Here is a 16499-nt window from a genome sequence, read left to right on the forward strand (position 1 = left end):
TTCTTACTGATTGTATGGGGTGGACAGGTGTCTTTATGCAGCTAACGACCTCAAACAGGTGCATCTAATTTAGGATAATAAATGGAGTGGAGGTGGACATTTTAAAGGCAGACTAACAGGTCTTTGAGGGTCAGAATTCTAGCTGATAGACAGGTGTTCAAAATACTTATTTGCAGCTGTATCATACAAATAAATAGTTAAAAAATCATATATTGTGATTTCTGGATTTTTTTTTTTAGATTATGTCTCTCAGTGGACATGCACCTACGATGACAATTTCAGACCCCTCCATGGTTTCCAAGTGGGAGAACTTGCAAAATAGCAGGGTGTTCAAATACTTATTTTCCTCACTGTATAAAGTTTTAATGATGCATGTTGTGGGTCACCCACATTGATTGATAGACTTTATTTACATGCTGAAATGACTTGACCCGTGGACACGGTGAGAATCCTTATGCTCATTGGCTGCTGCCCCTTTAGATACGCTAGTAGTGTAGTGCTGTTTGGTGATGCGAAGAGCGCAAAACACGCTAATGGACAGCTTAGACTAGGTGGAAATATTTGTATTTAATGCCCAAGGTGCTTCTTTTTTGTCGGACGGGTAAGGGAATTAATCAGTGTGTAGACCTCGGTCTAAAACTCAATAGTACTAGTGTAATTTATGTAAACTCATAGAAGGTCATGCTGATCCACATCAATAGATGGCAATTGCAGCATCTAACAACACTGTGGTATCAGTTATTAAAATACACAAAGAACAGCAATAGCTAAGAACTACTGGCACTACACTTATTTTATAGTACATTGATAATACATATTTTTGTCCCACTTTATATTAGGTGTCCTTAACTACTATGTACTTATATTTAAATTAATCATTTGATGCAACGCACTTGTGTAAATGCATGTTTTTTCATTGTAATTTCATTTTTAAAAAACCTGCATATAATTACATATTTCTGTAATTACATCTATAATTAGACTGTTGAGCCTTCCCTTACACCTTAAACCAAACCGGTCCTTTACCTTACCCATTTCACACATTAATAGAAGCACAAGTGTTTTGAAATACAACATGGACACAATAAGTACATTGTACTGTTAATGAATAATATTAGAACAGTTTAAATCGCAACAGTTTTTAATGAAGAAAAAATAATAAAGTGTTCTACAGGAAATTGTCTGAATCACAAAATTAATCAAGGGATTTAAATTCACACACAGGACAATGTCTGTATATACATCACTAGTTGCGACTTTATTCATTTAAGAGACGGCTAAAACGAGTACATTATCTTTGAGAAATATTCTGTGAAAGGCCTGTTCTAAGGTTCCAGAATCTAGATTTACTTTGTTATGGTGTTCCTGTGAAAAGAGGGAGATAAAACCAATTAGCAACCAGAACATAGACAGAATGGAATAGAAATGGTGAATGAATACGTACGCATTCATGCTCTTCCCACTGCCACTCAGCACAATGTAAGGAGTTTTCTGGGACTTCTGCTTTTCCTGCAGAAGAGCGACGGTTCCCAGAGGAGTGTCACTGCTGCTCATCTTCTTCAGCAGCTGCAGAAACAATGGGGGAAAAAACCTTTAATAGTTTGACAAGACAGACGGTGGTGTATATACACACTAAAAAAGACCCACATCAATTAAAGCCAAAAATCTAAATTGACAAATCTTATATTTATTTACTTTTTCACATGAGATTGCAGCAATAGCAAACGACAGCAATCTAATCAATTCCCGAATGACAAGTCCTGCCCTACATTTTTTTTTGTTCATCACAATAGGGAAGAAAAGACTAATTGCAACTTCCATTTAATGCCGAGTTTAATGGTGCTGCATGTTCTAATATACTTGGCGATGTCAAGAAAACATACCGCCTCTTCCTCAAGCTTTTTCATTCTCCGTTCCGTCTTCATCTTGCCAGAACCCTTCCCGTGGAAGCGATGGGACAGCTGTCTGAAAGCCTGGAGGACGACACATGAAGCTGAGCACTCGTAGCAGTGATATCTAATAACGTGATAGGTGAAGAACCACACGTGCACAAACCTCTTTAGGGGTCAGCTTGCGACCAGATTCATCAACATATTCAATCTTGACATCAGGCTTGTAGTGATCCTTTTCCTTAAAATCCTGAGTGAAGCCTCTGTATTCCTCCCTCCTGCTGTACTTGTCATCAATATTCCTGCAGTAGAATGAAAAGGAAACAGGCTTGGCTTTTTTTCTTTTCTTTTTTTTAATAAGAACCACTGGGGGAAGTATTTCCACATCTACTCACATCTTGTCTTCGATGCAGTAGTTATCATTTGCCAGAACTGGTTTTGGGTTTTTGACACGAGCCACCTTCAGCATCTGTGTGTCCAACAGCCCTGAAAGGGTTAAATAAATATACGTTTTTAATAAATCAGACATTATAACCCATTCTATCTAGTTCAAAATCAGATTCGGTTCATCTCTCACCTTTGTTTTTGCACAGAAGCAGAGCAGCAGAGAGACCAGAGTTTACAATGGGCTCTTCATCCAGAATAGTTGTGGATGCCGTTGAGAACTATAATAGAAAACAGAAAAGATCACGTTAAAGAAAAGGTTCCACATTCCAACAGAATTGCAGTCGATGAGGTGAGCGGAAGACTCACATCTGCCTGGACTTTCTCCTCGTCCAGGTTGACAGTGCTCCAGCCCACGTTGTCATCCATATCAGAGTCTGACTGTCCACCTCCTTCTCTCTCAACATCCTTTTCAAAGTCCTGTGTGACCCAAACAAATCAAAATCATCAAGACCTGCAGGCGAAGAAACATATCACAAGAGGGAAGTGTTGGGATGGTTTGCACCATAATATCCTCTTGGTCCTCTCGGTTGCCTGACAGCCCGTAGGTTGGGATGTCTCCAAGAGTACGACAAAATTCGGAGGTGGCATTGAAGACAATGTTGTTCCTTTTGTCTGGGTCGTTGTCGTCATCTTCTGCCATCTCCATTTGCTTCATGTGCTCAGCCACCTGAAAACACCACGTACAAAAGAAACAGTTGAATAAATGTTTTGTTAATTATTAAAAATACATTAAAAAAAAAGTTGTATTTAGTTACATTTAATGTTTGAACTGACTTGATTCAATAGAATATAATAGTATTATATAAAGTAAGGGTTTTCAACAGGGAATTGCATGAAAAAAGCAATTCCCTTTTTAAAAAGAGGGATCAACAGTCAAAGATTTTAGAATGGGTGAAACCCTGTCAAACCGATGCGGCTAAATGGTAGCGAATAAAGCGTCAGATTTACTAACAGCTTGCATCAGCGCAAACCCTCTTTTGGCGTTAAAAAACTACTGTCAGGATTTACTAAAGACAAAGATAAAATCTTATTGCATATGCATTTGTAAGAGTTTCCCTTTCAGATGGAAAATTTATGGGAGGAGAGTATTTAAATGAATCATGCAAGCCTTACTAAGGTTTGCGCTAGTCAATTTACTGCTATTTGCGCAATTATTTAATGCCCAAAAAAGCATGTCTTAAACCAGACGCTAATTTGTGCCACTCCCATCGGTGCTTTTATGGGTTTGCACTCTCACGCTAATTTGCTGTTTAGTAAATCTGCCCCAAGTGTGTGTCGTGCAGGTCAGCTGCGAGAATCTGCCACTGATTCAACGATATCTGTTAGATGGGAGGTGTCCTGCAAAAGTGCATGTTTTATAACTCAACCACTGCCATAAAAAAAAAAAACATGGCCTTAGGGTTGTAAAAACTGACTCATTTGAATAATTAATAAAAATGTGGATTTTTATCTGCATTGCAGAAGAATTGCTTCAGAACTGTGCTGACCCTCTCTCCTGAGTCTTTGAGCATCTGTTTTTGCCTGAGTTTCCTCTGTTTCTCAAGTTGTTTCTGGAGCTCCTGCTCGGCTTCATCCTCTTCAAATGCAGTAGGCTCTGGAGAGACAAAGTCCTCTGGGAAAGACAAGGAGAAAGAGTGAGTGCAGAGAATACTGATGCAATTCATTTGAATTTCAAAGGGAAGCCCCACAGACAGAAAAAGATGTCTTCGGAAAACGAAAAATCATTAAAAAGTTCTGTTACCTTCATCACTGATGTCCATGTCAGCCATTCTAATGTCATCCGACTGTTGGAGGACATCCCTAGGCTTGCTGCTGGTTTCCAAAGCAACATATCCAGGCTCCGCCTCCGCCCCCTCCTGCTCCTCATCTTGCCTTCTACCTCGACCTCGAGACCTGAGTGCCAGAACCGGTTTTGGGTTGAAATAACAGTGGTGGCGCTGTAGTATTCAACAGCAAGCAAGTGAAGGCTTTACCTGGAGCCAAAATCTGTGCTTCGAGTGTCGTCAATCAAGAGGTCACCAGCCCTCTCCTTCTTTCTGATTTTCTTGACTTTGCGTTTGGTCTTCTTAAAGCCAACCTGATGTGACACACGGCAGAACAATCAGTCAAGAATGACATCAAACTTAAAACCGAGTCCGCTTAAACAAACGTCTTTCTCACCATTTCCTGTGGCGTGTAGTATTCAGTGGCGAGGCTGAGAGAGGGCATGTCCAGAGACTGGGCCTGATTGTGCAGGTTTTCTCTAATGGCCTGCAGCTCTCGCTCTCTCTCACCCCCGACAAAACCTCCAGAACTCAGCCTGAAACTCTTCTTCTTCTCCCCCTCGATCTCCTCGTCGTACTTGGACAGCACAGACTTTGGCTTGAACTGGAAAGAATTAAAAGAATACATAAGAATGTTACGTTTAAGAAAGACAGAAGCGCACAGTGCTATCAGCCAATATCAGTGGTATTTTAATAGTGGAGATTTTTTTTGCTCATTGCCTCAACTTTTACATTATAATGTTGTGATGCCAAATTTCAGGCAAACTGTTCAGGCAGTGTGACGTCAAGTGCTAATGTGTTACCAGGTGAGATTCTTTAACGGTGCTTTCAGACTTGGTTTGATTGCCTGGTCCGGAACAGAGTTCGATTGCTCGATTTTATTTTTTTTAACCTTTGTTTTTGTTTCCAAAGCATCAGCACATAATGGCACTTGCGTCTATCTGTCGCGAATGTACCGCAAACATTGTTTTGGTACGATTGCATTTGCTTCAGCAGGGTACCGTACTGGAGTTCACCTGAAGCGTACCAGACCACCCTTTTTATGCGACCTCTGGTACGGATCACGGGTGCGCAATTGAGTTTGGAAAACAGCGTTCACATCATTACACCACAGCTCTCTGACGTCAATCGAACCCAGGTGCGCACAAAAAGTGCTAGTGAGAAAGCATCCTAAATATATTTTAATGCATCTAGCGAATTTGAAATTTCAAAGTTAAAAGGCGATCTTACAACGAGCATGTCATCCACACTCTCCTCTTCTTCATAAGGTTTATAATCTGGCTTCTTTTTCTTCAGCTCCACATTTTTCTCTGCTTTCTCTTTGTCCACCAGACCCACATTCACCAGCACGTCCTCCTTCTCTTCCAGAACACCTGTGAAAGTCACCCACACAGAGAAACCGTGAGTGTGTAGGTGCTATCAGTGATTTAGCAGATGCTTATTCATCTACAGCAACAGAACATTTACCCACCCTCACCATCATCATCATGTTAGCTTACCTTTGTCTTGTAGAGTTAAGACAACCGTTTCTCCCTCTCTGAAAGAGTCCATCTTGTGTTGAACCTTGAGCCCTTTGAGATGGCGTGAGCCGTATGAGTCCTGGTTAGGAAAACAGCTAAACTGAATTAATACATATACACACATATACATATACATACATACATATATACACATACATATATATACACATACATATATATACACATACATATATATACACATACATATATATACACATACATATATATACACATACATATATATACACATACATATATATACACATACATATATATACACATACATATATATACATACATATATATACACATACATATATATACACATACATATATATACACATACATATATATACACATACATATATATACACATACATATATATACATACATATATATACACATACATATATATACATACATACACATACATATATATATATATATATATATATATATATATACATACATATATATATATATACACACACACACACACACACACACACACACACATATATATATATATATATATAAGAAACCTTTTCTTCAACAACAGTTACATGATCAAAGCTAGTTCCTCTCACTGCTGATAAAGGTCCCAGATGACTTAAAATAAGACTAAATAAATATTAAAATAAACTAAAACAGTTAAACATCAAGATATTTCTTATTTTAATTCACCCCCTCAACAAACATCACATTTATTTAAAGGTATAGTGGAGGATTTTCCCGAATTTTAGAAAAGAACCGCCCTCTCCACTTTTTGAAAAAATGCACATGCGCAACACTCTACCTGCTCCCGAGAGGGAAAGCCTATTAAACGTGTACCTTACGTAAACATATCACCAGAATGATTGACAACTAGGAGGACCAATAGTCTTGATGATCCACCCGGAAAAAGAAAATCCTCCACTATACCTTTAAGAGACCAGGATTGCCACTATCTTGGAAAACTTGTATTTAAGGATTTCTAAACATGGAAAAGTCACGTACACTAATAAAATCTTAAGTAATGAAAATTAAGGAGTATGATCATTTTCTAGTTAAGCCAATCTCTGAAATATTTAATTGGGTGGAAACTACTATCTGTGAGTAAAAAAAAAAAAAAAAAAAAAAAACTCATTGCAGCTTCTGGAATGATCTAGAATTACATTTATTTTATATAATATTTATATATTATTATATGACATTAAAGGGATACTTCACCGATTAGCATTAAGCTTTGTATCAGTAGAAACCCTACCCTAGTAGAGACTACAGCCAGTAGTAGGAGCTATTTCCACATGTTTTGAACCCGCCCATAGGGGGTGGGATCTCACGATAAAACGGCGTCTTTTCAGTTTCGAGTCAACTAGTAGCCTAGATGTATCATTTCTTCTGATACTGCCCTCTGTAACCGGTAGGCGTGGCTTGGGAGTGGCCTCGTAGGGCAGCGAAGCAAATGCATTCTGGGAGTTGTTGTCTTTCATCCACATGAGCCAAAAATACATTTTCTGGCTTTTCTCAGTCTAGAAGGCACCAACTTCTAAAATAATTTCACATTTCTAATACATAAATGACCCAATTTAAATACACATTCATCTTTCCAGAGGTGAAGTATCCCTTTAATAACCAGCAAGTCTGAAAATGAGTAGATTTTTCATTACAGCAGAAGTAACAGAAATATTTTAGGTTGCCTTTAAAATGTTGTCTTGGGGCACTTGGGGGTTGAGAACAGCTGGATAAAAGTTTGACTGGAGAACAGCAAGAAAGTATCAATAAGCTCACACACCCTCTTTTCCTGTGCAAACTCCTGCTCGACCAGATTGCTAACACCGAACTCTTCATCCATCTCCTCAAGGAGCTTGGCCTGTTAAGAGAGGGATTACACAGAAGACAAAATAAAAACACAGATAAAGGAAAAGCGAGACAAAGCTAGCCATCTGGTTGTCTCCACAACAGTCTATTCTCACCCTCTTCTCCGCCAACTCCTTCTCCTTGGCCAGTTTGCGACTCCTCTCTACCCAGGCTGCTGTGTCGTCCAGCCATGGTTCCTCATCCCCAAGCGCCTTCACCTTCCTGAAAACACCACAACAAACAGGCGGATGTTAGTACAATTTAGCATTTGATTTAGTTTGAATAACATATTGAAAGTTTTATTATCCATTGCAGTTGGCAACAATATCCTACCCCAGTTTCTTATTGAGCAGACGCTTCTCTTTGAGAGCAGCCAGTTTCTCTCTAATCTCAGCCTGCTGTTTGATATGGACAGGATTAATGGTCTCAGCCACGAGAGGCTCCTCCTTGGTTCCAGTCTCTGAGGAACCGGCAAACAATCATAGATTTAGAAGAAATGCTTCAAATAAGATTGCATTCAAAGCATTGCATACAATAAAGCAAATACGAACACTAACGTTCTACAGTTTGGGTCAAAAAGATTAGTTTTTTTTAATTCTCTTTGTGCCCAAGGCTGCATTTATTTGATAAAAAAAAAGAAGAATAAATAATAATATTATGAAATATTACAACTTAAAATAAACTTTTTTCTATTTTAATATATTTAAAAATGTAATTGATTCCTGTGATTACAAAGCAGAGTTGTCAGCATCTTTACTCCAGTCTTCAATGTCACATGATCCTTCAGAAATCATTCTGATATGCTGATTTGCAACTCAGGAAACATTAGCCAAAGGAGTTTCGCCAAAACTCTTGTTATAATCAATCAATGGCGCTGTCTGCACTCCACAATGAATCTCTTATTTGCACCATGTTTGAACTGTTAGTTCTGATGAAAGCATTCGTGAGAGTATAGAAATCAAGTTGCATTGACGAGATCAAGGGCTACAATGCTCATGGCTGCAATCTTTCATGCGACGAGAGTAGATCTAAATATAATGCTATAATCAACACCCCAATTAGTTAATCTCAACAGCTGTAATAGTAAAAACATAGTAAACAATTCCGAGAGATTTCCACATGTAACCCTTATTTCATATGCAAAGATGTTAGCTAATCATAGCAGTGGGCGTATACACTTAAGTCTCACATCAGACACGACCCTTCAAACAGCATTCAAATCAGGGTAGAAAATGGCCTTTTATTTATAAATTAGGCAAATAATTTATGTAATAAAAATAAAGATTATAAATACACCTCAGGAAACATTGTAAAAAAAAAAAAAAGACTAAAAAAAGCAGTTCATGACCCTTTTAATGAATCATTGCTAAATATTTTTTTTATAAAAATCTTCCTGTCCCCAAAATATAAACAGTAGTGTATAAAACAGCAGTTTGATGTAACATGACCATCAAATTCTTACCTTTCTTGTTTTCATTGAGATCAAGGGGTTTTAAACCTAGTTTGGCCCTCAGTTTACTGCAAAACAAAGAGTAATAGCATTTAGTAATATATTTTTAAATATATATATATATATATATATATATATATGTGTGTGTGTGTGTGTGTGTGTATTTTAATTAATTATACATTCCCCTCTCATAATTACAAATGACAGTATGCTACAGTACATACTTTGTCTCTTCAATGCTGAGCGAAGCATCACCACCAGCTGATTTGGGACCTGGCTCTGCAACACAAAATGTTGACGTACATGAATACAGTACAATGTCAAGGCCTTAAAGATTATTACATGCCATAAATGTAGTAGGACAAAGAAATGTATGGGCTACCATGGTGAATTTTATTAAGAAATGAGGATAAGATGAAGGCTGGTTTCCCAGACTGAAATGCATGTTTGAGCTGTTTTAACTGAAAGCAACTTGCACCGACATATCTTTAAATATCACTGCCATTGTTTAGTCTCAAGAAGCACATAAGTAATGTTTTTTTTTTCTAAGGCACGTTTATAAATCTACTTAAATGTCCAAATTGAACAAAAGGCCTTACCCTGGCTTAATCTAAGCCCTGTCTGTGAAACCGGGCCTATAACTATAAGGCTCAAACATGCCGTCTACATTTTGATTTTGATGACAGTAGCAGAACACCAAGTCAACACAGTTTTACTGTAGTAATTATGGTAGTTTGTCAGAAACTACGGGGTGGACAGGACGACTGACCGCTGTTGTCCTCGAAAGCAGGATCAAGCTTCTCTTTCTTGACTCGCGGCTCTGCATTGCTCTTCTCTGCTTTACCGCTTCTGTCTCTCTCTGCTCCCCGGCTGCTCCTCTCTCTGGATCGGGATCTCTTTCTCTTCTCTCGCTCTCGGTCCTTCTCCTTCTCCTTGTCTCGATCCTTGTGACGGTGTTTCTTGTGCTCACGGTGCCGATCCTCGGGATCCCGATCTTTCTCCTTTTCTTTGTGTTTCTTTGATGAACCCATTTCGGTTCTGTTTACGGATTAAATGTGCTTTATGCGTCTCTCTAATGAACTTTAGTCGATTATAATACGGCAAAGAGGTAACTATTTATCTAATATCAACAGTACAAAAACATCGTAGTATCAGGTCCAGATTCTATTATCGGGGTTTTAACGCATTATTTCGCATTTATTTTTGTTGAAAAATGTAAATACCAAACAAACACGACTATCACTACCGCAATAACGCAATCGTTTGATGAACGCTGTGCTGCTCTGACAACTTCCGGGTTAAATGGACTAAGAGGGTGTTGCAGCGCCACCTACTAGTATGGAAGCTGTTGGTCTGTACAACGCAGTCTTGTAGTATTCCACACTTTTAGAATTTCTTCAGTAAAAAAAAAAAACCTTTCACACAGTCTATTCAACTCATTTAAATGGTATGAGAATAATATAATGAGAAAGTATAGTAATAACTTTTTTGTAGCATGTAGGCTAAATCTAATAATTCGCAAAATGCTAAATTAATAATTGGCTTTTAAACCGTTCAATTAAGTCAAATAGGCTAGGCTATTTGTAAAATAATAGGCCTACTATACTATACAATGCTTTCAGTTTATTAATGGTAGATATGAGCTTGAAGAGAAAGATTTTTAGTTCAGTACTTTTTACAATAAAAATTTTAAATAGTAGCCTAGCCTACCTCACACCCCTATTGAGGTGAGAAGAAACTCCACACAAAATACAACACAAAAATACAAATTATTCTTGAAAGAAAGGAGAAATAGGCCTATATAATTTATATGCAAAGAATTCTAATACATTCTAAATGATCTATCTATCTATCTACCTATCTATCTGTCTGTCTGTCTGTCTGTCTATCAGTGCTGTCAAGTTTATGTAATATATGTGTGTATACATGTGTGAATTCTAATAAATAATAAATTATATATGTGTGTCTGTCTATCTATCTGTCAAATCAATTAATTAATCAATTCAATTCTAAAATAAAAGTTTGTTTATATAATATATGTGTGTTATACATATAAATACACACATTTATGCACACACACACACACATTATATATATATATATATATATATATATACATACATATATGGGTCAAAGACGAGACGTAACCATTTTGGTGTCCGCATCAAATTAAATTGACTAAAGTGATTTTACACACAAAAAAACACATATTAAATGCAAGTAAAGTGTCTACTTTCATGTTTCAAATAACTTTTGTGAAAATAAAATGACAAAATATGAGTTAAATAATGCTCCAAAGTGTAAAATTGTCATTCAGCGTAATGGTCCGGACTTTGATTTTACTATTACATTTTTAAATAAACGTATAAAATACCATGTTAAAAAAAATATTTGCTTCCTTTGGCATGTTCACATAAGTGTTGGCTGTATTATATTAAAAGGACTATGTGTTATTTTTTTCCTTAAGTATTGAAATAACTAGGGGACTTTTGTCCCGAATATGCAGTTTGTCAGAGGTCATTCAGTGTAACAGGATCAGAAAGCCATTTTGAAATTAAATAAACAACCAATAGTCATCAAGCAGTCTGTGACATTATCAATGGGCACCCTGAAGATTGTGTGGTGCTGCAGCAAGTTAAGTTTATTGCTCTTAAATATTTGATAAGTTCACCTTTTCATAGTTGTAACTTGAGTTACAAAAACACGTGTCATTCAGTGAAATGCCAAAAAAACACTTTTATTGTTAGATTTTTTGAAAAACAAGTAAATGTTGTGAATAATTATGATTAATCTTTCTGGTCAAGTTCACTGTTTGATATAGGTGGCTAGTTGTTAGCTAGCAATATTAGCTTAAGTAGAAGTTTCGTCATTCAGGGTAATGTTTTGTCATTCGGTGTAATGCAAATTGTCTGTTACACCACAGTGTCATCCATTACACTGAATGACAGTGTCACTGTTTAGATAACATTTTTAGCATTTTATTTATATTTCAGACAAATGAGGGATGTTTAGCACAAAAAAAAAAAAAAAAACTTTATAAATATTAATGTTTAAATGCATTTTTTTTATGCGTTACTGATTTACTTTAGATGCCCACAAACAAAGAGAGAGTTATAGGCACCGCCAGAAAGTTAATGCAGACCCAGTAGCTAGGGCAGCACTTTTAGCAAGGAGATGAGAAAGGTATTGAGGATTGCAATGTCAAAATAATAGGGCTGGGTTAAAAAGATTGATTTCTCGATTTTAATCGATTCTCATTTTAAAGAACCAATACTGATTTGTAAATCGATCTTTCAGTCTATGCTGTTTTCAGTTGATGTTAATCAAAGATTTATTTGAAATCGAATCAAATCGTGAAATTTGAGTCAAAGTGCATTTATCCATCATAAAAGTTTATCTATCCATCATAAAAGTGCATCTATTCATTATTGAAGTGCTCCTCATTGCTCTGGGGGGTTAATAAAGGCCTTCTGAAGTGAAGCGATGCGTTCGTGTAAGAAAAATATCCATATTTAGAACTGTATCGACTAAAATAACTAGCTTCTGGCAGACGGCTGTACGCATCGATTTACAGTGGACGAGTAAACCGTGACCTGTCGCACAACATAATGACGAACGCAGAAGCGCAGAGCAAATCACGAATAAGAGTCTAAGACGAGAATTTTTAAAGAGAAATGTCGGAGGAGTTTGAGTTTGTTGGCCAGCCCTGTTTGTTTGAACCGTGAGAGGCTTTAAAGGGATACTCCACTTTTTTTGGAAATAGGCTCATTTTACAACTCCCCCAGAGTTAAACAGTTGAGTTTTACCGTTTTCGAATCCATTCAGCCGAACTCCGGGTCTGGCGGTACCACTTTTAGCATAGCTTAGCATAATGAATTGAACCGGACAAGACCATTAGCATCTCTCTCAAAAAAATGACCAAAGAGTTTCGATATTTTTCCTATTTAAAACTTGACTCTTCTGTAGTTACATCGTGTACTAAAACCGACGGGAAATGTAAAGAACCCGATTTCTAGGCTGATATGGCTAGGAACTATACTCTCATTCCTGCGTAATAATCAAGAAACTTTGCTGCCGTACCATGAGTGCAGCAGGCGTAATGATATGACGTCGGTTTTAGTACACGATGTAACTACAGAAGAGTCAAGTGAGAGAGTTGTAAAATGAGCCTATTTCCACAAAAAGTGGAGTATCCCTTTAAACTTACGATAATCCTACATCTACTTCATACATCGTCAAGTGTTACTCTTTTGGCGTAAGTTGACTTGCATAGGCCGTCTGCCTGAAGCTAGTTATTTTGGTTGATAAAGTTTTAAATATGGATATTTTTCTTACACGAACGCATCGCTTCACTTCAGAAGGCCTTTATTAACCCCCTGCCATGTGGAGCACTTTAATCATGAATAGATGCACTTTTTTGATGGATGGATGCTTTTTTTTATGGACTTCAAAACATAAACGGCCATTCACTGCCATTATAAAGCTTGGAAGAGCCAGGACATTTTTTTAATATAGCCTAACTCCTCTTATGTTCGTCTGAAAGAAGAATGTCATATACACCTAGGATGGCTTAGGGGTGAAAAAAATCACAGGGTAAATTTTATCTTTGGGTGAACTAGCCTATGTGTGTTTGTCCTTCAAGTTTCAAGTTCTCAATGAAATTAGATATGCTGATTATACAGTATTACCACCAGTTCAGTTCATTTTTACATGAATATGATATGCATTGTGGAATAAAATGGTTATTCTTTTCAGCATCTGCTTCTGTGATTTGCTCAGGAATTTAATGATACAGAATAATATTCAAAACATTGCAATAATAGGAACAATGACAACATTTTCTCAATTTTTATCAAAATGTCATTCAGAGTAACAAACCATGGTCATTCGGTGTAACAGATATATTTATGTAAAAATTAAACAATATACTTATTCTGAGCTGTACTTATTAAAATATGTAAAACAATATGTGCTCCTACTAAATTTTATTCGATTTTAATTGATTTTCAATTCCTTACAAAAACTTCTTGCTGACAAATGGGTAAAACCTAATGGTTTAAAGGATATTTGCGAAGTATAAAGATTTAAAATTACAAATTATTATTTTTGGGAGCTGCACTGTGATCTTTAAATAGAATCCTATAATATGTTACCAAATTAGAGTTTTTCTAAAAATGTCTGATAAGATTTTTTTGCATAAAAATATTGTTACACTGAATGACATTTTAGTGGGTGTCTTCAGTAAAATCACAGTAAAAATGTATGGTGGTAATTATTTTTTGCTCAGAAAAATATAAAGTTAAACAGGACATATTTTAATGTATGTGAAAAAGAATAAATTTACAGCAGTTTTACACTTTTATTTTTTTTATGCTTGAAACCCCCTTTTCGTCTTTGACCCATATACATTATATAGCCTATATATATATATATTATATATAATTTCTTTGGTGAAAAAACAACAACAGTTTAACTAATAGAGGTTAACATCTTTTACTGCAATGTCTGTCTTTACTTGAGTAAGAATATACAAGCTTCTTTTGGCATGATTACTAACAAACATTTGGAGGATGAAGGTGACTTCTGATCAAACAAAAATGAAGAGGGCCATTTCCCCTATTAATAATAAACATACATTGGCAGTGAGCCATTCAAGGCAAATGAAAACATAGAGATTATAATAATAAGTGAAACAAACATAATGAAATTCTGAGATCAAAATTTTTTCTTAACCATTCAATTATGTTTAATGCACAAACATTTAAAGTATACTTTATTATTAAAGTAGGCCTAAATTCTATGACCAATCGAACAAATAATACATAGTTCATTATTCATTATTGTCATTCATTATTTCCCATTATTATGTTTTGTTGTCGTAATTCAGTATGCCTCCAACAACATCAGGCTATAATTGGGCCCACAAGGCCTAAACCATATGACAATGTCTGTAGGGTGTTCAGGCATCCAGATCATTTTGCCTCTCCAAAATGGAGTCCAGATATTCCATTTCCACATTGGCAATTCTTGCAAAACAAAGGAAAATGACATATATTATGTAAAACTCAAACAGAGCAAAAAAATATAGATTCCGAGTGTAAAAATATTGTCTAAAAACGTTCTTGTTAGGGTGTACCGTCGGTGAAGGTGTAAAATCAATGACGATGGAGAAGAATTCTCAATCCAGGGTGTTTATTTTGGTGCAAAAGTGATTCCCAAGCAAAAATATATACAGTAACAAAAACTAAGGCAAAAAAAAAAAAAAAAAAAAAAAAAAAAAAAATATATATATATATATATATATATATATATATATATAGGCTATGCCAATATCCAGGCCCAAAAATACAAGGAGTGATCCCACACTCCAAACACTCTCCTAAGAATGGCTACCAGGAGCCCTTTTATAGAGTTAGGCTCCTCCCACTTCTGGAACATACCATATATAAATAAATGATAATTTTAAAGCAAGATAAAACTACACAAATATTTTAAACAGTATTAACATGCAACCTATGTATCACACTATTAATTACAAAATGATGTCTAAACATTGCAAAGAAAAATATATGAGAAATGATAGTTTCCCTGATTTCCCCCTGTGATGTCACTGACAATGAAAGTGCCCTTACTACTGGGCAATTAGAAGCTTTAAAATGGCAGCCGTCGCTACACATGGGTTTGCCAGTAGAGAGATGACCCACAATGTGAGTATAACAGTATTTTATGTGTATATGTTAGTTTGTTACAGGGGAAATAAACTTAACATTTGTAAAAGAGTTTGGTGTGGTTTCTTTGAATGTTAAATCATATAACAAAACAAAACATTTAGCACTGAGACAAAACAAACAACCAACAAAAGAAAAGAAAATTATATTAAAAAAACATGGAACTAAGCAGAGGGCCTATTACACCACCTAAACAGAAAAATAACCACACATCTAGTATACGATGTTATTTTGCCGGCATGTAGATTGTGTGTGTATATTGGTGTAAACTGTTTATGGGTGTACATGCACTTCAGCAGTCCTTTCAAAATAAAAGTCCTTTTAGGCTTCGGTCACAGGCTATCTGTGACAGTTCTAAACAAATCTCTGAAACATTTCAAATAAAATGGTAAAGCTTTCGTTTTGTTTTTAACAAAACAGTTCCATAGCTTTTTACTTAAACAAAGCGGAATTATGTTCATGACCGTTTTTGATTTGCTCCATTATGAGATCCTAATTGGGCCACAAACCTCTAATCTTAAAAATAAAAAAAATAACAAGAGACTCCTTAAGTGTCCACTATATTCATTCTTATTCCCATAAAACAAGAGCCATTCCACAAGAACCCTCTCTTGTGAAGTCAGCCATTGTGACTTCCAATGCCATTTTTAGCTTGTCTGCTGTCTTGCCATCCTAATTTGATCTTCTCATAATGACCACTGCACACACAGCCCAACATCAGAGAAAAACAAGGGCCTTTTTATGCAAATTAACACCCAATTGAAAATACCTTGTGGTGAAAACGAAAATAACTCTGAAGTCTGGGTCCCAGCTGCATCATTTACCTTCATTTGAATTTATGAACAAGCTGCCCTGCTTTACA

General features: G+C 36.2%; 1 protein-coding gene across 1 annotated transcript; it reads right to left on the reverse strand.

The window, feature by feature from the left end:
* Positions 1–1123: 1123 nt before the first annotated feature.
* Positions 1124–10209, reverse strand: sart1 (spliceosome associated factor 1, recruiter of U4/U6.U5 tri-snRNP). The gene is made up of 20 exons (XM_084387596.1): positions 9679–10209; positions 9134–9188; positions 8922–8977; positions 7793–7919; positions 7576–7681; positions 7395–7472; positions 5599–5698; positions 5330–5472; positions 4497–4703; positions 4310–4413; positions 4078–4229; positions 3824–3948; positions 2839–3003; positions 2643–2753; positions 2467–2554; positions 2285–2375; positions 2056–2191; positions 1884–1973; positions 1445–1566; positions 1124–1365 (listed from the first exon to the last, which is right to left on the reverse strand). Exons 1-20 carry the CDS (start codon positions 9938–9940, stop codon positions 1347–1349), a joined length of 2337 nt encoding a protein of 778 aa, XP_084243722.1. The 5' UTR covers positions 9941–10209; the 3' UTR covers positions 1124–1346.
* Between the last annotated feature and the right edge of the window lie 6290 nt (positions 10210–16499).

This window comes from Rutilus rutilus, assembly GCF_951802725.1.
Source record: "Rutilus rutilus genome assembly, chromosome: 18".
NCBI classification, from domain to species: domain Eukaryota; kingdom Metazoa; phylum Chordata; class Actinopteri; order Cypriniformes; family Leuciscidae; genus Rutilus; species Rutilus rutilus.

Bases quoted from the DNA above. Each gene is read 5' to 3' on its own strand.
- sart1 (XM_084387596.1), bottom strand. From the start codon at position 9,940: ATGGGTTCATCAAAGAAACACAAAGAAAAGGAGAAAGATCGGGATCCC. The intron at 7,682-7,792 runs GTAGGATATTGT...TGGTGTTTTCAG, and splicing joins CTGCTCAATAAGAAACTGGG to GAAGGTGAAGGCGCTTGGGG. The intron at 1,567-1,883 runs GTATGTTTTCTT...TTGTTTCTGCAG, and splicing joins AAAAGCTTGAGGAAGAGGCG to CTGCTGAAGAAGATGAGCAG.